General features: G+C 36.4%; 1 protein-coding gene across 15 annotated transcripts in view; it reads right to left on the bottom strand.

The window, feature by feature from the left end:
• Positions 1-1,325: 1,325 nt before the first annotated feature.
• LOC122533140 (xin actin-binding repeat-containing protein 2) overlaps positions 1,326-22,519 on the bottom strand; it is a 124,875-nt gene continuing 103,681 nt past the window's right edge. For 12 of the 15 annotated variants that reach the window (XM_043662548.1, XM_043662547.1, XM_043662550.1 and 9 more), the window contains 8 exons: positions 20,596-20,771; positions 19,064-19,277; positions 18,595-18,716; positions 17,688-17,864; positions 12,609-12,923; positions 11,896-12,156; positions 1,843-1,976; positions 1,353-1,570 (listed from right to left, as the gene is read on the bottom strand). In XM_043662548.1, coding sequence (XP_043518483.1) covers positions 1,387-1,570; positions 1,843-1,976; positions 11,896-12,156; positions 12,609-12,923; positions 17,688-17,864; positions 18,595-18,716; positions 19,064-19,277; positions 20,596-20,771 — 1,583 coding nt within the window. In that variant the 3' untranslated portion in view covers positions 1,353-1,386. Of the gene's footprint in view, positions 1,571-1,842; positions 1,977-2,304; positions 5,684-11,895; positions 12,157-12,608; positions 12,924-17,687; positions 17,865-18,594; positions 18,717-19,063; positions 19,278-20,595; positions 20,772-22,519 lie in introns of those variants that run through there. The other 3 variants (XM_043662546.1, XM_043662552.1, XM_043662555.1) reach the window with 3 other exon arrangements.

The following is a 22,519-nucleotide window of genomic DNA, read 5'->3' as shown; positions in this document are numbered from 1 at the left end:
ATGAAACGAATCTTTTCAACTTGATTTACTGACTTTAATTTTAGAGAATCAGCCTGCTGATTTCTACAACGACGACGATGGCTCCGGTCTCTCGAGAAGGCTTAAAGAGACAATTAAGTGTTAGTAATTAAAATTGAAATTTACTTACATAGATATTCTTTGACTAACTTGCTTTTCGATTGATTACGAACGTTTTCGCCAACTGTAACCAGATTTTTTCTATTTTATATTCGTATGGCTAGGCATGACAACCAATCACATTTAAAGTATAGACCGGTAATTTATTGTCCTATAAAAAATAATAATATGATGAAAGTCACATTCGTCGATCGTGTTTACACCTTTAATCCATAACGAACTTGCGGATAAGCAACTGAAATGACAATAATAAATGTTCCCGATACAAAAGTCTCTGGGGGAGCGCAGAGTATGTTAGAACTTCCTGTCAACTTACAAAAAATGGACGAATCGTGGCGATAAATATACACATACGATAATACAATTTTTTTTATATCGACATGAAGTCCTTGATTTGTCCTTCGTCAGTTAGCAAATTATACTGTATATCGAGTGTCGTTAACAGTTCTAGAATTTAATTTAATTTAATTTCTTCCAAGTCTCAATTCCTGATGTACAATGCTTTGGTTTCTTTGCTACCTCGTAATTATCTCTTGTTCATTGAAATTTTCACTTACTTTCTGAAATACTTTCAGAATCCTCATTTGTCAATGAAAATATGGACGGAAAACTGTTTGAAAAAGGTGAATAAATACACGACACGATAATTTATAAAGCGCAATGAACTTCTGTATTATACAACATATAATAAAATAATACCAAGAGTTATACAAGTAGAAAATAATAATATTAATAATAATAATAATAATAATAATAATAATAATAATAAATTGTAACAAATATTTAAGCGAAATTCAAAATAGGGCATTGGCAAATAAGGGTATCTAGAGGTCTAAAAAATAAAATATTTAAAAATGACAGCAAGGAAAATAGGGAGGGACGACAGACGAAGTAAAATGCTCGTCGTGAGTCAGTTTGTCAATTAATAATATGATCAGGACGCGATTAGATTACAGAATTCGAGAGGGGATCTAAAAACGATTCGCGGTTTCTTTTTTTTTTTTTTTTTTTTTTTTTTTTTTTTTTTGCGACCGATTTGTAAGCGGGCCCGGCAGTTGTCTTTGGAAAATTCAAGTAACGATGGATCTTTCTCTTTCTACTGCCCGACCGATTCGGATCTTGCCTCATTCGCTCAATTTTATATAGCCAACGGGAGCCTTTCGTTTTCTTTCTTTACTCTCCCTTCATTCTTTCTTTCTTTCCTTCTTTTCCTCTTTCTAATTACAACGCGCGAGAATCGGCGAGAAATCAAAGATCGCCGTTCGACACCGCGATCGGCGACGGACTCGTCGGATTGCTCGAGCTAGTTGTCCATTTGTTTTTGTGTGGATCGACGCCGAAACCTTCGTCGTAGTTTCCTCGCGTGATGAACAGCTGCTTGAAGTGCGGGATGCAGTACAGTTTACCATTATTCAAGGTGAACGTGTCCATCCTGTTTTGGTGAAAAAGAAAACAATCGTTTATTTCTCTTGCTCCATTTGATGGGCGCATGGCGTTAAAATATCGTAAAATCTGCGATTCTAGAGGAACACGAATTCTTTTATGTACGTAGATATGCAGATCTATGGATATTTCTATCTAGTTGGCGCTGAAGGGGAAGAAGAGAGAAAGAAAGAGAGAGAGAGAGAGAGAGGGGATGATGAGGTTTTCGCTAGAGGGGAGGGGAAAGAGCGTAAGATTTCAGCGAAGATTGCAAAACGTTACCTTAGCACGCAATTGCACTGCAGACACCGGAAGCACTGTTTGTGAAATATTTTGTTATTTGTCTCCACCTTTTCTAGGGGGTACACTTTCTTTTCGCAGCTCTCGCACACGTCCGTACAGCTCGCCTGAATCTCCTGCGTCGATTTTAGATTGGAAGAAAGCAAAATAAGTGGTGAACAAAAAAAAAAGGGTGCCGGATGAAAGGTGTGTGATGGGTTAATGAGAAAGGTGGACGAACGCGTGCACTGTGTCTATTGTTACGTTTTCCCGGGAAAAAAAGGGTTTCATTTCGATAAGAAGGATTCCAAAGACCAATCATCGTCGACGAAACGAAACTGAGAGAAACACACTCCGGGGGGGGGGGGGGGGGGATTGCCCTTCTTTTTTTTTTTTTTTTTTTTTACAAACTTTTTTCCCCAATTTTTCTCCAACTTCTATCACGCTTCAAACTCACAACGTGTATTTTCATTTCAGGATGTGCCCTTTTTTTATTTATCGTTTGTAATATCATCGTAATAAATTGTTACACGTGAAAGGTAAAGAACAAGAATATCATACCTCGCTAAAAATTATACAATCCGAGACGCAATGAAAAAAGTCTACGCGTGAAAATAGTGATCGCATCGGTAGGCCGTGGAAGAAATCAAGCGATCGATCGATCGAACTAATTGCTCGCATAAATATTTCTCTCGCCAATTACAACAACAAACAATCGCGCGTTTTTCGATTACTCGACAAATCCTTAAAAATTATTGCACATAAAAATTCCACCGTCGACTAAGAGAACAATCTCTCGATCGACATCATCAACGAAGAAGAGGAGACATCAAGTCGCGTAGAGAATATATATACCTTTTCGATCTTGTTCTCTCTATTATAATACTTAAGTAGTTCTTTTTTTTCTCTTTTTTCTTTTTTTTTCTTTTTTTTCTTTTTTTTTTTGATTAAAAAAAGTTCGCTAATGCCTCTAAAACTTTGCACCATCTTCTGACATCCTCTGGCCGACACAGAGAAAAAGGAAGAGGTCTCGAGAGAACCCTGAAATTGCACTTCGATTCGGTTAGTTCATCTTTCGCTTCTCTCTCCCTTGCACTCTCTTTCACTCGCTTTCATTCTCTCTCGTTGCAATTCCTATGGCGTACACGCAAAGGAAGAATTAGAAAGCAAAGGAAAAAAAAAAAAAAAAAAAACGCTGTATCGACTAATCCCTCGCGAGTCTACGACCATTAATCTGACTTTGCGTCAGCGTCTCTTCGGACGTGTTTCATTAAATATAGTTTGTTAAGAAGAAATTATACGACTTACGTTACATTAGCAAACCGATCGAAACTGATTTGTCTTCGTTAACTTTTAATTACTTGTGAAGCTTGATTAACCTGATTGACAGATCAATTCGAGAACAATTTCATCATAGAGAAAGTACCATCGGTGAAACGCCCTTGTGTCAACGTCCCGTATTCAACGCGATCGAAATCAATTTCAGGGAACTGTTCCCTTTCTCCTACTGGGGTGCGCTCGTCTAAATAGATCATGGGGGACTCGATACACGTCGTTCATTCTATGATAAACATATATATATTATTAATATTATTTATATGCATACGTACATATATGAATGCGTACTGTGTGCGTCCGCGTTGGCAATGGCGGAAGGAATTAATGTCTGCCCTCTCTTTCTTCCTTTCTTTCGTTTTTTTCCTTTCTCTTTCTTTCTCTGTCCGTCGTGTAATACCATTGCGGAGAACCCTAAACCCCTAAATGGCTACGACGAGGCTCCCTCGTATTGTCCATCCATCGAATATTATAAAAAATTACATAAAAAGCCTATTTGATAACGCTTGCCTCGATATAATCGAGGTCGGTTTTATCCCCTACGTAAGGAACGAAGATTTTTCATACGTTTCAATTCACTGGCTGGATGATACGGTAAGGAGCTCTGAAATTCGATTCGATTCGTCGGACTGCCCTCCCTCCGTTGCGCTGGAACCTTTTCAAGTCAATTCTTCACCAATTCTCGGAACTTTGTGCGAACCATTTTGAATAGAAGTGCTACCAGAATCCTTTTGCATAAATAGCAAACGGTGTCACTGAAATTCATTTATAAAATTTCGTTTCACCGAGTGACTCATCCGTGACTCGTGACTTGTAAATTGTCACCAACAATTATGCAAAAAGACTCTAGGGGAAACTAATTGCCTCGTATGCGTTAAACTTTCGTCGTATAAACGTGTACAAATGTATATATATAATGTAGATTTGCCTTTGTAAAAAATGACACTGTGATTGTTTCGTGGAACGTATCGGTGAAAAGATTCGTCGAGTTCCAGGCAATGAGGGATTGCTCGTCGTCTTTCTCCTCTCTCGTTTTCTCTAATCGTTTCTCTAATCGGTAGATAACGATCCACCGCGCTGTAAAAAGACTCGAAACTCTGTAAAGCGTTCGAAAAGCTCGTAGATTCTATGTACGTCTAGCCGAGACCAGTCTATACGGCGCAATCTCGATTTCTTGGTTCGATGCATCCTGATTATTCCTACTCTCTTCTCGCGTTTCATTCGAAACTTAAATCGCACTGATACAGCACACGCAATGAAACGCCACAGATATACCTCTCGCAAAACACCACGAGGTGTTGTTTCGTTCTCAATTCTCAAAACAATTCTCTTTCCCAAGGTGTTTATCTTCTCGCCTCTGATTTTCACTTGACGCTCGCAAAACAGGGAGATTGTTGGTTAGGAGGTGTGTGATTCTTAACGAAGCAAGTAGACGATACAGAAATTTCCACTGTTCGAATTTCGCATCCTTTCTTTAGCACGAGATTCTTAAAGGAAATTATCAAGTCATTGTCTAGTAAATAAATCGCTATTGGATTTCTACGACACGTACACATTAGCACTTGTAACAGCGCGTGAACGTTAGTAAAAGATACATAAATTAATAAGACACTAATGGCTAAAAGCAACGCTTATCATATTCCTGTGACTTTCATTCACACCAACAATACGCGATACGAATTTTCATTTGGCACGCGATACGAAATAAACGTCCCTCTGTTACTATCGTTTTCTACCTGCATCGCTAGGAATTGATTAGTCACGTAATACAACTAATATTACTGTCGTACAAATGTTCGGTATATCCGTCGAAAAACGTATTACAAACATCATCTCGTGTAAAAGACTGATTCGAAAAAACGGCACTTGGCAAGCCAAGTGGCAACACGACACGTTCGAGCGACGGGGGGAAACGAGTTAAGCGAGAGCATTGAAAAACGATCGCGAAATATCTCTGTTTCTTTTCTTTTCTCTTTTTTCTTTTTTTCTTTGCGGAGACACGTCGGAGCACTTGGATCAGAGCGCAGATTTAACCACGGGGGCGCAGGCGACGCTTAAAATAATTACCGTCAGTTTCAATTCCATCGGCTGATCCGTTTGATTGATTCACTTCAAACGCCCGGCCTTGTGCTCGACCTATCCGATATTTCTCGTTCGTTGCCCCTCGCGACAAATACGATACAGTATGATACAATCTGCGCTAATGATTCACTAACAGAACGCTTTGTTAGAAAAAGACTTCTAAGAAAAACGTAAAAACCGCGCAATGATCCGGACAACGAAGCTGTCGGCTGTTGTTTCCTTCCACTGAAGCGCTGGATTCCAACGAATTTCGTGATCATCGTTTCGTGTATGTGTGTATATACGCGTGTGTATGTGTGTGCGTGCGTGTGTGTGAGTAACGTGTGCTCGTTTCTGTGTTATCTTCTAAATTCTATTCACTCCGTTTGCCGTCAGGCCCTCCGGGTCCATCTTGTTGGGCCGTATCGATCCTCCTCTCCGCCATTTACTGTTCACGTCCAACAGAGAATAGTATCACTAGATCATACCTCGAGTGAAAGCTCGGCCAACACTTTGCAGGCGGTAAAATCTCAAGATCAAAATAACGAGACACATCGGCAGACACGTCACATGTATCACGCTAACTATGTCATGCTGTGCGGAATTTGTGAAATTTTAGTGGACAACAGTTATCATTCTCGGCAGGAACAATTGTTATGCGGTTCTGTTTTTTTTTTTTTTTGTTCGGCTTGCTCGAGGTCCAGGTTTCTCTGTTTCCTCTTTCGGAGATGCCTTTGCCAGCGGTTCGCGTTAGTTCGTGTAGCTACTGAAGTTCTTGGTACATTGTTCGAAAAATTAGAGGGTTCGGAACATTTTGTAGATCGATTTGAAAATAAATTTTTCATCTCGGTTTTATCAATGTAATTGTTGCAAAAGTGTATAAATAGAAATTAAACGAGACATCGATTCTCCAACTTTTTCGAGCAATATATACAGAGTACGTGTATATCTTGTGTACGCTCAAAGAATTGTAAAGTATTGTACAAAAAGGATTATGCAGTTTTTTATCTCAGCAACTGTATACGATTACAAATTCATCGAGCGTACAGTTATATATACACATTACAACAATTCGTACAAAGTCACTCATCGTAGAAAGAAACGTAAAAAAAAAGAAAAAACGTATCGTAACTAAACAAAAATAGCGTTACGTTCCTGTCGTCGCAGGGTAAATCGTGCTTTAATAGAAAACGCACACATTTTACGCATACATTTATAAAAGAAAAAAAATATATATATATACCAAGGTTCTGTACAAAATTGGGCAACAGAGGGATTGAACCCTTAAAAGAAAGCTATTGCCAAGGAAAGTCATACTTGTGCTATCATGGACGAAATTTTATCCCAGTGCAACTCTTCTTTCGATTTAAAAATCCGTAGTCACCGTAACTCGTTACAATGTTCAATTAACGGAAGGAATTTCAATTCATTTTAACAATATCGAGCTACATGAAAATTCGGAGCACAAATAAGAGCTGCAATTTGGCTTTGGGAAATTTCATTCATGATAGAGCGTGAGGGTTAAACAACGATTATCAAGACACGCCATGCGATAAATGAGCCACGTTTCACACCCAGAAGTACAATGAAAAAAAAAAAAAGAAGAAAAGAAAAGAAAATCACAACGAACACGCAGAAGAAAAATAAAAGAAAAAAAAAATAGTGATTTCTATCATATGCAGTGCGATTGGAAGTCAGACGAATATTTTTGGTACCATCAAAAAAAAGAAAAAAAAAAAAAAAAAAAGAAAAAAAAACTCGAAAAGGAAAGAAAAATATAAAAGTGAGAACCGGGAGGAATTTCTCGAGTAAAATCGAATCGTTCGAGAATTTCCCGAGAACGCCGAGGCTCATTGCGAGCGGAAATTGAAGAAAGACGCGGTGGAATTCAAAGGCGAAAGCGCGAGGGTCTCTGACTTCCGGCGTGGAGATACTCTTCGAGTGTGGACGGTGCAGAAACACGAAATTGAAAAGCGAGAGAACTTCCTTTGGGACCGTTAAAGACGAAAATTTTTTTGAAGATGTTCAAGTCTGAGTTGAGACACAACGAAGATGGAAAAATGTGGTTTTAAGTGAAATGTGCCATCTCGTTAAAAGTAGGTGAATGTGTTCTCTCGGTGAGGAAAATTGATATGTTGTGATGATAATAAAAAATTGCTGTACTTTTCGTAAACTAATTAGCAAATAGCAACAGTAACAGAAGCTGTATATTCTCTATAAAATGAATGTATTTTTATTTAACGAAACAAAATATTCTTGTTATTATTATTAATGTTATTCTTATTGGTATTTTCTTCAATTCGTTTTTACTTGAAATTTTGTTGTATATTTCATAAAAGAAATGTGCTTTTTCCTTCAAAGGTTGCATCTTTCACGAAGTACGCGTATTTTTATAAAAAAGTTTTCTTTGTGTTCCTACCATTTTTAATAACACTTTTGTGAAGTGTATTTTACAAAAAATTGCATTCTCCGTAAAATAAATGCGTTTTTGCGAGGAAAATTCTGTTTTTCATTTAACAAACGTATTTCTGTGTTAACAAATGTATTTTTATTAAAATAGCTACGCTCTCACTATTTCCACTAATCTTTTTTTATTAATAATATTTCGTTTTTTCATGAAACAAACAATGTTTTTTGCAAAACGAATATTATTCTCCATTTGATAAACGTATATTTGCATTAAAAACTGTATTTTTCATTGCACTCACGTACAATAAAATGTACATATCTTTTTGAAAGCATTAAATTCTTAACGAAACAAATATGTTATTTTCCCCCACCAGAAGAGTTTGATGATTCTGCGATACAAAAATGAATTTTTATGAAGCTATTCAAGCATTTGCAAAACAGATGTACATACATTCATGAAAAATTCTGCATTCTTCATAAAACAAATACGTTTTTATAAAAGGATTAAAGCTTTATGCTACATACGTGTATATATATATATGTATATTTTTTTTCACACGAAAATTGGAATCCCTATGAAATGAATCTGCGTTTTCATAAAACAGATTAAGTCTTTACGAATGTATTTTACGAAATGTATTTTTACGAAACTTATGAAATAGAAATTCCGACCGTATCCTTTTTTTCTAAGCTCCTTAATCATCCTCTTTTGAAATTATAGTATAGTATAGTATAATACGTATAATGCAATTAGATATACCTAACTATGAAGTTTAAAGTGGATTATAATCCACAGCTAAATATATTACATTACAATAATATTGTAATATCATAATATAGTTATATTGTATAATAGTGGTACAACGATATTATAGTAGTATAACAGTTGTAGTATAATAATATTATAATACAATTAAAGAATTACACTTCTTCATTACAATTTTGGTGTTGGATTATAATCATATTATATTACAATATTTAATTATAATATCAATATACATATAATATATTATAATATATTTATGTAATTGAATATAAAAAGAATTATATTATATGTAGTATCAGTTACAAGTTATTCATATTAGATTGTAATCTGAGACACGACCTAACCTCAAACACCTCAATCTATTATACAACCTTGCAATGTACTTAATGATGTTTAATTATAATATCAATATACATGTGATATATTATAATACAGTAATATTATAATATATTTATATAACTGAATATAAAAAGACTTATATTATATATAGTACTAGTTAGAAGTTATTCACATCAAATTGTAATCTCCAAAACGACCTAACCTCAAACACAAATGAATACCTTAACCTACAATGTACCTAATAATGTTTAATTATAATATCAGTATACATGTGATACATTATAATACAGTATTATTATAATATATTTATATAACTGAATATAAAATGAATTATATTATATATAATACTAGTTACAAGTTATTCACATCTGATTGTAATCTGCAGAAGGACCTAACCTCAAACACAAATGAATACCTCAACCTACAACGTACCTAATAATGTTTAATTATAATATAATGTGATATATTATAATATATTTATATAACTGAATAAAAAAGAATTATATTATATATAGTCATCAGTTACAAGTTATTCACATCAGACTGTAATCTGTAAAACAACCTAACCTCAAACTTCAAATGAACACTTCAACTTACAGGATGCCTGATAATGTCGTCGGTTAGATAAAGATTAGATTTACCAGCGAGCGAAGCTACTACGTACATGTAGCTCGATGTTATCTCTGTTTTGAGGTTGATAATCTTCGAAGAAATCTTATCAGAGCCCACTTGATGCAGTAACTAACGTGAAACCGCTAGAAACAATTCTGTCTTTGGGCGATTCGTGTAATAAATTCACCGCAACAACTAGAGGCGGTAGTTTGCCGGAAGTGGCTTCGTAGCCAAGGTTTCCGCCGGCTTCCTTCGTTAATTAAACCGAATTTATTAACCGTTCGATGGCCAAACCTCGATTGGGAAGCAATTCTCGTTAATCTCTCGGCTCGCTAGCTCGGCACCGGGGCGGATCGAGTTACCGAAAATTTTTAGAATTTACGGAATTCGTTAGGAAACTTTAGGCACCTTGGATATTTCCGATATTCCGTCGGAAATAGCTGTAGAATATACACGACGTAGACGCCCGGGATTCTTTGCTTTCAGGTTGCTCTTAAATAGCGGGGAAATTTGGCAAATTTTTTTGTCAGTCGTGATAGTGACTACTTTGACGTATCCTGAAATTTGTTTGAATTTAATTGCTGCATTCTGGTAATTTTCAGCTTCATCACTAATAACAATGTAATGTGTTATTTCAATTTAATTGATATACACTGTCTACTTTTTCTACTTATATTATTATACGTTTATGTATATTGATGTATTTAACTAATATATCGAAAACATTAATTTGTATACAAGTAAATTAACAATTACTCGTATATTTATAAAAAAGAATATATATTAATATATTAATATATTAAAAAGTATAACCCAATACAATATAAATTTATAATTAATATAAGTTGAATGTGTCGTTTCTATTTCATTGATATATAATACCATACACACTGTCTATATTTTCTATTTATATTATTATACGTTTATGTATATTAATACATTTAACTAATATATCAAAAACATTAATTTGTATACAAGTAAATTAATTACTCGTATATTTATAAAAAGACTATATATATTAATACATTAAAAAGAGTAACTTCATATAGTATAATATAATAATATATAATTATTATATTAAATATTCATCTCGATACATTCAACTGACATAAAACTCGCGTGCTTAACAATAATAATACACAACACAGTACATTCTCATACAAATTCAACTTCAACGTCTGTAGAACTTTTCATCCCGCGTCTTTCACCCCTGAAGAAGAGTCCTCAGAAGCTTCAGAAGCTTCTTTCCGTGCGCTGGATAATGATTAGATCACGAATGGATCTGGGAAAACAATTCGCCGACTCGGAACGTCGAACTTTGGCTCAGGAAGCCGGGGGTTTTCCACTGCCAGTTCGATAATGGAAACTCTTCGACTAACGAATCTTGTCCTGTTCAATCATCCGGCGTGATTAAAGAGAGAGGAAAGCCAGCCGGAGTACGCGATGGCCAGGGAAACGAGAAGCGGCCACGGTTTTCCAATGAGGAATCCTCGAAACTACCACCACATATCGCGAAACGATGCCCAACGATGATTGCTCGTTTCGCGTTCGCATTTTTGGAAAATAACCGGTTACTCGTGGCGGAGGGATGTGTTTGGTTGCCGGAAATTAAAAGCCTGGGCCAACCGGACCCGTACGGGCGAACAGATTGCTTGTTTTGGTTTCGCTCGAGGTTCTTTTTTTTTTCAGGCTCTTTCTCTCTACGGTCCTTTTTTTCCTTTCTTTATTTTTTTCTCTTTTTTCTACTTTCTCCGGCGAGAGAGAGGGGGGGATAGGGAGGAAGAGTTGTTTACAAATACCTGCGGTCGCTGCGAACCGTGGTGGAATTTTTCGTTTAAACACTCTGCTAACGGCTAACCTTTTAATCGCGTAGCTAGTTTTCAATATCTTTCTCTATCTCTTCTTTCCTTCTTTTTTTCGAACAGAAAAGAACAGAAAAGACGTAGATCTAGGATTTTTCTTAGGGAAGAGCAAGGAAATTTTGTTTTGCAAATTTTATTTCGTTTCCTGGCTCCAACGAGGGGCAACATGACCGAAATCTCCGAATACTCGAACTTTTAAGCCACCAAACTTTCGACCCTCGAATTTACAAGTTCTCAGGCTCCCGATCTCTCAGTTTTGCAATCCTCGAGTCTGCAAGTTTCCCAGACTCCATCGAATTCTTTTAGTTTCCTAAACGTCGAATCTCCAAACTCTTTGACAGAAAAATTTCTCGATCTTCGATTTACCACGAATTTCCTGAAAAAGTTTTACAAAAGTTTTGCTGCAGAATTTCCAATATTTTCTTCGAATTTATCCCCATTTTCTGAATCTTTTCGAACTTTCAAATATCTTCCAAATATCACTTCCTCGGAATTTAAAAATTTAGAAACTCTCAATCTCCCCATTCAAAAAAAAAAAAAAAAAAAAAAAAAAAAAAGAAAAAAAAGAGGAAAAATTGCAAGGGCTCTCATTCAAGTCTCGATCAATGAGTCGCTCGGATGAGGATGAATGGAGGATGAACGAAGTAGTAGCTCCTACGAAAGAGTACTCACCACGAATCGATTGACTTTGACCTTCGGTGTGCGCGGCGACTCGCTCGTTTGCGAGCCGAGCGACTCGAAACGGGCTCTGAGACTGCTCGCCGACTCTATGCTCAGCTGTTCACCGGCGGTGCTTTGAGCGATCTCCATCTCAGCGATATGTTGATTACTCGACGTCGTTTTCCCGTCCGTTTCCTCCCAGTGCTCGAATTTCGCGCACAAGGTCTTCGCGCGGGCTGCGTTCTGCGCCTGCTTCAGAAACTCGTCTTCTACCTGAAATACACGATTTTTCCTCGTCCCTTCTGTTCTTTCTCAATTTTCTTAATTTACGACGAAACTTTCATCGATTTTGTGTATTTATCAAGCTTCAATCTTATATCATTAATTTACCGTAGCCTTATATTTATCATCGCTAACTAGCTTGTGCACGAGCTGAAAAAATTCTGTCGACAAAATTTACCAAGAACGTCAGAAAAAAGTTTTTCTCCTATTAAAATTCTACGATCGATATCTTACAAAAATAATCAAAATTTTCATATTTCTACTGGTGTAACATCGTACATTGTATGAACGCATGATCTCTATCAGATGTTTCACGGTCAATCTTCTCACCGATTGATCGTACATATTCGTATAACAAAGTAATCTCGAGTTCTTGAACAAACGCTACCATTTTTCACGCTTCACGAGGAACAATGACACGTATATCGGCGTGACATACGAACCTTGTCGGAAGCTCGTACGTAGTTCGGATCCCTTTCCTCGCCGCTGTCTTCGCCTTCGGAATCCTCGCCGTCCTCGTCCTCGTTCTCCTCGGAGTCCGAAGCTGTTGGTTTCGCGTATTTGTCCTCCGGTGGCGGTGTGAAACGTTTCAAGGGCTTGGGTCCATTTGGAAGCTCCTTCTTGCAGGCGTTCTCTTCCATTTGCCGGAAGATCGACAGCATTTTTCTGGCGGTATCCGTGTGTACCACTTCGTTTACCCTGTCGTCCGCTCTCACCACATCTGGATCACGGTAGATCTCGCGTTCCGGAGAGTCCATCTGTCGAAGTGAACACCACGTGAATAACGGTTTTGTGTTTGAACTGTATGGTTCTCTGTCGACTGGCACTATTCCAGTTGAAGATTTATAATTTAATTTCATAGAAATGAAGAAGATACGGAAAATTACAAATTATTTAACGCTGGAGCTACCAAAGTGGCCAAGATGGCCACTTAATAATATTAATAATATATTATTAATATTATATTATAATATTATATATTAATATTAATATTATATTATATATTATTAATAATATATATTTGTAACAGCATATTTTTAGATATTCGAGTGATTTTTAATAAAATATATTAATAGGAACTTGTGTTCTTATTATTGTAACTTATTAATTTTTTTCTTGCGCTTTGCATTTTAATTTCTTCGCTACAAATATTATACTTAATAATATTAATATATATCATATGTTATTAATAATATTAATATATATTATATATTATTGATAATATATATTTATAACAGCATATTTTTAGATATTCGAGTGATTTTTAATAAAATATATTAATAGGGACTTGCGTTTTTTATTGTGACTTATTAATTTTTTTCTTGCGCTTTGCACTTTAATTTCTTTGCTACAAATATTATACTTCAAACTATTAATATATATATTATATATTATTAATAATACATATTTATAACAGCATATTTTTAGAGCGATTTTTAATAAAACACATTAATAGGAACTTGCGTCCTTTATTGTGACTTGTTAATTTTTTTCTTGCGCTATGCACTTTAATTTCTTCGCTAGAAATATTACACTTTAATCATCGGTAGTTCTAACAAGAACGTTGTGTACAGTTTGTAATTTTCCTAGTTCGTAATTGTCCTTTTCATACAAATTTAGATGCCATTCATTCATGGAACATGTCTTTTGTACAACGCTGCACAAGACAGGACACAAGATTATACGTATCGGCATTAACATTAAATTGAAACAAATACATCAAAAATACTCGTTCAAATCACGAGGTTAATGTTAATGCGTCAGTGGGGTTAATTCTCTAAAACCGCAACGTTCACACGAGTAGACACACAGCAGGATGCAATTGCGATAACTATTACTATTCCATTATTATTATTGCTGTTGGAAGTGGTTGGCCAAAGCGTGAACACACCGGGAGACTAGGCAGGAAATCAAGGGAACGAAGGTATACATATTTCGTTTCCACGAATCGCAGCGGCTCTGAGTCAGCCTCGCTGGGGTTTTATACGTGCGCAGCGTCCTCCGTTGGTTTTCTACCTGAGCGGCAGGTAAGCCGAAGACGCGATGACAATGCAAAATCGTCCGGGGTTCTCTCTCCTGTCCCCCCGCCGGTCTCCAGCAACGCGTTTGCGATTTGCGGAGGAACGTGTTTCACGGGAGATATTACCTGCGACGAGACACATCGACCGAGGGAAATACCAGCGAGCAGATCGTTTTGTTGTTTCGAAGGAAAGAAAAAAAAAAAAAAAAAAAAAAAAAAAAGAAAGAAAAGAGAGGAATCGCGTCCATGTACTCGCTGGTCGTTGTTGCAACCGCGAACGAAGGAGTAAGGTTTCACTTTGGAATGATCGGAGATTTATAGGTTATACGCCGGGAGAAAGCTAATTAGTTCGAGTTGCCCGTGCGTACGAATCTTTATTAATGACGTTTCGCTGCATTTTGTTTAAAGCCGAGACGAGCCAGCGTTGAAAACGGCGATTATTATCCAGTACACCTTCCCTGTCCACCGTTCGATTATTGTCTCGAGATAAGAAATGACAATATTTTTTTTTATCGTTTCATGTGAGAAGATCTCGATAATACACGGCAATTAATCTTGCTCTGAATGATATCGATGTGTTTTCACATCGATTCGTTGAAAGTGTTCGAACACTTGTTATACATGGAAAGTTTTTTTGTAAGTAAATTTTATTGTAATTGTATTGGTGCTTAAAGCAAATATATGTTTAGTTGAGAAAATAGTACCGAGTACGAACATTTAACATTAACGTGTAATAAATATTAAATGTTGAAATATTCTTAAACGCGCTTGCAGTAAATATCTTGTGACTTTTATGAATATTCTCAAATTTGTTTCAAACTTGATTGATATAGATCAGGATAGTCGTATCTTATCTCAGTGTTAACAAAATTTGCATACTAAATAATACAATTATTTCGCTATTTGAGCAATTTGCAATTGTACAATGGCTTGTGAAATTCGAAATTGCGTGTCAAAATACATAAAATATATTTGTATTATATAAAATATATTGTAGTAAATATATATTGTATAAAATTATATAAAATATATTGTAGTAAATATATTTTGTATAAAATTATATAAAATATATTAATAGTAAATATATATTGTATAAAATTATATAAAATATATTGTAGTAAATAATTTCTAATACAGTATACATTTCCAATGAAATGTACTTTCCTTTTTTCAAATTATGCAATCGTGACAGCCCGCCTTACAATGTTAATAAAATTTCGAAATATTTTATACGACAAACGTAACATAGAATATATCCATAAAAAAGTATCCCAAGTACTTTCGTGAGCCACTATATGCACATCAAGAGTCTACGCGTGTCTCCTATGGTGTCTTTGATGTACTCCTTTCGCGCTTTGCTCTACTCCACTGCTAAAAGTGGAGGACACGGAGGGAAAGAAAGAAAGTTTTTCTTTTGCAAAGCCGACCGATAGTTCCTCTTCGAAAGGCAAGCGTATGCATATGCATTTGCACGTCAACTATATCGATATATGTTGTACCGTTACTTCGGAGAAGTGGATTCGAGAAAGCGGGCAATTTTCTACACCGATTATACATTTTTTTCAATATTCCACGCTATTGGACAGCGAACACCGGCAATTTGGATACTGCCAATCATAGACGCTCCGCTCAACATTTATTCCGGCTCTAAGTTCCATGGGAAACTCGACAATTAACGTTGCATTTCCAAGGACAACATTTCAAAAATCCTTCTTAACACTTGTAAAATTTAATACAAAACTAGACTAAAATTAAAAAAAAAAAATATATATATATATCCGATTAACATTTTTTAACGCCAAAAAACGCGATACTTCACAGAACTTTTCTTAATAACTCACAGTTTCGTTGTACCAGGAATAAAAGAACGGAAAACGAGAGTCGAATGATATAAAACGAATGTTTAACCGCTTCTCCCTTCGTTAGTTATGGCCTTGCACCACGAGACGAATATTTAACCGCGTAAAAAGCGAGTTTAACAGGATCGAATCACGAAAGACATGCGCAGCGTCTCGCAAAAGTACTTGAATACGCGCCACAGAACAACTTTTACGTGCATGTTGCGTGCGCCGTGCAAAACTTTATGCACTTGTGCATACTCCTACGTGTATATTTCAAACTTTATCAATGATAATCCACCACAGCAGCGTTACAACTCGTGAAATTTTAAACGCACGCGCGATAAAGGTGTTCGAATACTTTGCACGTTTATATACATATATACACACGGTATACATATCGTATTTTATCGTACGTAACACGATGGTCCTACTCACGTTTTATATTCGTTGGCCTTGGATCGACGGAGGAAAATTCAACTTCGACGACGACGACGACGACGACGACGACGACGACGAGACGAAATGAGGTTGAAAAAAAAATATGGGAAATCGAACGATGAGAGACAAAAACCACGCGAGAGAGAGAGAAAGAGAGAACAGTCACGAGAGGGAATCTTTTGTTTCGTTGGCCCCGGCAAACTCCGAACTGGCAGCAGCGTGTCGGCGGTTGCTATGCCGTTCACACGAGGAGGACGCACAGCTCTTACTGTGTTCCCCCTTCGTGAGTTACTGGGAGGGCCAACACGGTGGTTGTGTGTGCTCGCCTCTGCGCTTCGGCCTGTTCTCTCTCGTTCTCTCCCTCTCTCTCTCTCTCTTCACGAATGGAAGGATGTAGGAATACTAACGGTAAAAGTATGGCTGCTGACCACTCGAGGGGGTTCAAGGACAGCCGTGGAATCAAGTGGCACCGCGCGCTGCGCTCGGAGCTTTCACGAGCTTCCTCTCGCTCCCTTTTCTCGGGAACCACCTAATTCCACGCTAATCCCGATAGATCGGAGAACGATCGACAGATCTCGCGCGGAGAAAGTGGAATTTTTCTTTTCTTTTCTATTTTCAGCGTAGGCGGAGACAGATGTAACTCTGTTTGTGAACGTGATTCGCCGAGCGACTACTTTGACGATCTCTACGGAATTCATTGATACATATCGGCGATCATGCAACGGGATTTTTTGTCGATTGGAACGGAGAGATCACCATGCGATAAGTTGTTAAATAACGGTTACGAGAATGTGAAGTTAGTGTTCGTAGGAGAAAAATCAGACACCTCGGCAGTGTTGTATTAACACTTTCACTCGCGAATTAAAACGATTTGTTGTTGATGCGTCGCGATAACAGCCTCTTGAAGAAAGTTAACACGCATACCTTGGTACATAGTAGATTCGAACAAGTAGCTACAAACAAGAGCATTTTTTCTTTTTCTTGTTTTTTAATTTTATATAGAAGAACCCACGTCCACATCGAGTGGATTGAAATTAAATATTCGCACGGGCGTTTTAATTTTCGCGCGATTTGCACGAACTCGTTAAAGCGAAAGCGTTAATGGTCGAGGGTTAAGTTCAAATCTCTCGCTAAAATCGACACACTGAAATGCTTCATTAATAAATTAAGATTGACACTCCTCAATCGAGGATAGTTTGAACACTCGCAGAAAAGCCTCGAACCTTTACTTGGCCGTCGCGCGGCGGGGTGATTCGGAACTGCTTCCGTTGTTTCTCCGGTTCCTTGTACGACTCGAAAAATTTGAATTTATTCGAAATGTCCGAGGTCTCGACGTGAACTTCCTCGGTGGTGTCCGAGCTGCGCACCACGTCATCTGAGACTTGCCGTCCCATGAATGCCTTCGTTCGTACAGATTTCAAACCATTAACCATAATGTCGATCGCCGTACATTGAAACGCATGCAACGTCGATGACTAATTATCCTATTTCGATTCTTAACCCCGCTAATGCAATTTGAATGCATCTTCAGATTATTTTCAACGGCTGTTATCCATTTTATCAATTGTTATCCCTTAAAGTTTAACCTTGTGACGACAGCTACGCCAGCCTCTACTGAAATCTATTTCGTTTTTCCTCTTCTACGTTTAAAAGTATCTCAGTGAAGTTCGAATGTCTTCTTTTCTTTTTTTTTTTGTGTTGAAATTACAATTGAAACCAACTAGTCGTCATAATGTTAACCTCTTGCGCTGGAATGTGACGTGCGTGGCATTTTTGTTCCAAAATTGTAATATTTTCTCAGTTTTAAGTGCATTTGAGTACAACGCGGGCACAAACAAGTAATAAATTTGTCGCTCTTCTCTAATTTCTATCCAGTGACATCGTACAGACGAGTTCAAAAAGAAAGCGACGAATTATCGTATATACGGTTTGTGGTCGCTCGTTATGGTCCGCAATCAGTTGCCAGCGCAAGTGGTTGAAATGTCGTTTCGTTCGTTGAAAACTGTAGCGAACGTTGTAACGTTTCCATTCGAGAATTCTATCAGGAGAGATCAATAGCTCTGGGCGATACAGAAATAAATAAATAAGATAAAAAAAAAAAAAAAAAGAAGCAAAAGCAAAAGAACTTACGTCTCTGGCGCGTCGTGGAGCTTCGGCCGGTGTCTTGGGATTCACTGGAGTCACCGGTCGTCCAGTCTTCGCCGCGGTGGCGTCCAATTCCAGGAACAGCGACCGAGACTTCCTGCTGATCCCTGTGCAACATCAATCGATTTATCTTAGGAACAATGTCCGCTCGAAGTATCGGTTCGCTAGAGCAAATAACAGACAGAGAGAGAGAGAGAGGGAGAGAGAGACACAAAGTAAAGGGGACATTCGGTGAAAGAGGGTGAAACCTCTTCCACTTGGGACAGGAGCTACAATATCTATCTTGAGAGGCACTCTATCTAGACACTCTGCAAGTATGATCATTCTAGCGCACATGGCAGCGCAGATTCAGCGGCCAGAGCCGCTGGCAGTTTTCTGCCGTCGATCCACGCGGCTAATTACATTTAACCGGGGTTCTAAATATATAAACGTTGGTTCGCGGGGCAAAATGCACCTGCTGCGATCACTTCCTCGTCAGCCTTCTCCGGTTTCGGTTTGCTGTCCGTCTCGTCGTCAGACGCAGCGATGGGCTCGCCCCGCTCGAATCGTTCTTTGATGGAACGAGCGTGGGTCGAGTGTTGGATCTCCTCCGCCGCATTGATCTTCGTCACGCGCTCGCTTCCGGCTACCGCCTGCTGATACATCTCTTTCATTTTACCCTGTTTGCCCTGCAACAGAAATCGAGCCTTCCGGTAGCTACACGACACATATACCCTTTGATCTTCAGTCGTCTCATCTGAGACGATGACAAATCTTTCAGCGCAAGACGCATTACATTGCACGAAAGTATTACACGGACACTTGTCTGTTTTTCTCTGGCAGTGTCACGGCTCAGCATCGGTGATTGTATTTCGTGATTGTGTCCCCGGGTGGTGGTTGTATTTCCAATAAAAATTTACGCATTCCTGTGACGTTATAAACTTGCTTAAAACGCTCGAGTGCTTATGTTTCTTCATGAGAAAGAAAATTGTCTATCTCATATTTTCTATATTCTTTAACTGTCGTTTCTGCGTTTGCATTTTCGTCGATCAGCTTCTAGACATTTTTTTTTTTTCACGCTCTTTCTATTAACTGGCTCACTAGATTGTTATTTCTATTATCATATTGTTTTTCATTAATCGACTGCTATTGATTGCTACACTATGTGTTATTTCTACGTTCTTCTTGTTAATTAATCATCGCGTTCTCGATTTTTATGCTCTTTTTACTAATTATTAATAACGTTATATATATAAAATTAATTGTTTTTATTAATTATTAATAATTATTAATAATATTGATTATTATTTATGCACTTTAGATTACGTCCTTTTCGTTAATCGTCTACTATTAGTTAATTACTGTATTGTTATCTCCACGTTCTTTCCTCACTTGATCATTACATCATCATTTCTATATTCTCTTCGTTAACCGACTATTACTAGTTAATTACATTCTTATTTCTATTTGTCTGTTGCTCTATTATTAATCCATCGTTAGATTAATACCATCGACTGTTACTAATTAACTATTATATTATTGTATCACTGCGTTAATTACGTTAATTGTCCGATCGATCATTTCTATATCCTCTTCATTAATCAACCACCACCAGTCAATTACTATAGTGTTATTTCCACGTTCTTTCATTAATTAATTTACATTCTCGACTTTTCACGATCATTAGATCGTTCATTATCTTCTCCCAAAAATACTGGACTCGCGGCGATTCGCTAACTATGTAGAACGAAAGAAAAAAAAGTGACGATACATTCCTGGGTAATCGGTTACAGTGCACCGTGTTACACACGGCGTTGGTGCGCGTTCTAAAAGAGAGAATGCGTGCGCTACATTTCCTTCTCTCCGACTTTTTCCGCGTCTACGTCTAATGGGCTCGATGCCATTAGCCCGGACTACTTTGCCGGCTCTGGTTCGATGTAGATGACCTCGAAACAACGAAACGCGGAATTAACGGCCCAACGAGCCTGAAAACGAACGCGATTTTACCATGAACAGCCTCGAACGAATTCCAGCGATCTCCTCTTTCCTCGCCTCTCGTTGAACCTCGCGCCTCCCCTGCTGGCTGGTCGTCTCCCAACGATTCTTTATGTCGTCCATTTTCGTGAAGCTGATCGGACGCTCGCGGGTCGCCCGTTTCGCCTTCACGATCTCGCTGTCCACCTCTGCGAATTACAGATTACTCCAGGTTACGTGACATATTTGACATTTTCATCGCCTCGAGATTCCAATTGGAGTTGAGTTATAATTTATAGGTTCGACGTTGTATAATTGGCAGAATGTAACAGAATTGGTAGGATTAGGAACATCTTATGGAACTATATGGTATGGTAACATTTAATTTAATATTACGACTCAAAGTTATGATTCGAAGTTGTAGTTATGATGCTGCAGGAGTTTGGAGGAAGTTTGCTCGTGAGGATCGCTTGACGTTCATTGTACTGTAATTAATTAATCACGTAGCCTTTGACGCACATTTAAATTTAATCTAATTCTCTTTTGGCACAAGTACGATTTGAAATTTTAATTCTGATGTAAAGTCTAATTTTTAATCTAATTAAAATTAAATTTAATCTATTTTAATTTTTTTTTGGTACAAGTACAATTTTAAATTTTAATTCTGATTTAAAATCTCGTTTGATTAAAATTAAATTTAATCTAATTTAAATTCAGTTTAATTAAATTTAATCTAATTTTCTTTTGGTACAAGTACTATTTCAAATTTTAATTCCGATGTAAAGTCTAATTTTTAATCTAATTAAAATTAAATTTAATCTATTTTAATTTTTTTTTGGTACAAGTACAATTTTAAATTTTAATTCTGATTTAAAATCTCGTTTGATTAAAATTAAATTTAATCTAATTTAAATTCAGTTTAATTAAATTTAATCTAATTTTCTTTTGGTACAAGTACTATTTCAAATTTTAATTCCGATGTAAAGTCTAATTTTTAATCTAATTAAAATTAAATTTAATCTATTTTAATTTTTTTTTGGTACAAGTACAATTTTAAATTTTAATTCTGATTTAAAATCTCGTTTGATTAAAATTAAATTTAATCTAATATAAATTCAATTTAATTAAATTTAATCTAATTTTCTTTTGGTACAAGTACTATTTCAAATTTTAATTCTGATGTAAAGTCTAATTTTTAATCTAATTAAAATTAAATTTAATCTATTTTAATTTTTTCTTTTGGTACAATTTTAAATTTTAATTCTGATTTAAAATCTGATTTGATTAAAATTAAATTTAATCTAATTTTCTTTTGGTACACGTACGATTTCAAATTTTAGTTCTATAAATTTAATTTAATTTAAAATCTAATTCTAATCTAATTTAATTAAAATTACTATTTAATCTAATTTTCTTTTGGCACAAGTACGATTTCAAATTTTAATTCTGACGTAAAGTCTAATTTTTAATCTAATTTAATTAAAATTAAATTTAATCCAATTTTCTTTTGGTACAAGTACGATTTCAAATTTTAATTCTATAAATTTAATTTAATTTAAAATCTAATTCTAATCCAATTTAATTAAAATCAAATTTAATCTAATTTTCTTTTGGTACAAGTACGATTTCAAATTTTAATTTTAAAGCTATCACCTATTTTTATTACTATGAAGCGATAATTGCATTTTTGGTGCAAGTCCGATCCTAATTTCAATATATATAACATACACATTGTTAACAATCGGAAGAACTCTCGAATCGTACAAAGAAGCTATCCTTCAATTTCCGCGGAAGTCAATCGACTAAAGATCGCTTTATCAAACGAAGAGCCGAAAAGCTGCATAGAGAAAGTAATTTCATCATAATTGTCGAGAGCTCCTCTGCTAAAGAATTCTCTCTGCAACCGATCGGACTTAATTCAACTCGATTCTCAAGAAAAATCATTCACTTGGTACTT

Source organism: Frieseomelitta varia, unplaced genomic scaffold, assembly GCF_011392965.1.
Source record: "Frieseomelitta varia isolate USP_RPSP 00005682 unplaced genomic scaffold, Fvar_1.2 scaffold_498, whole genome shotgun sequence".
NCBI lineage: Eukaryota > Metazoa > Arthropoda > Insecta > Hymenoptera > Apidae > Frieseomelitta > Frieseomelitta varia.
This window is presented reverse-complemented; position numbering and strand designations above follow the sequence as displayed.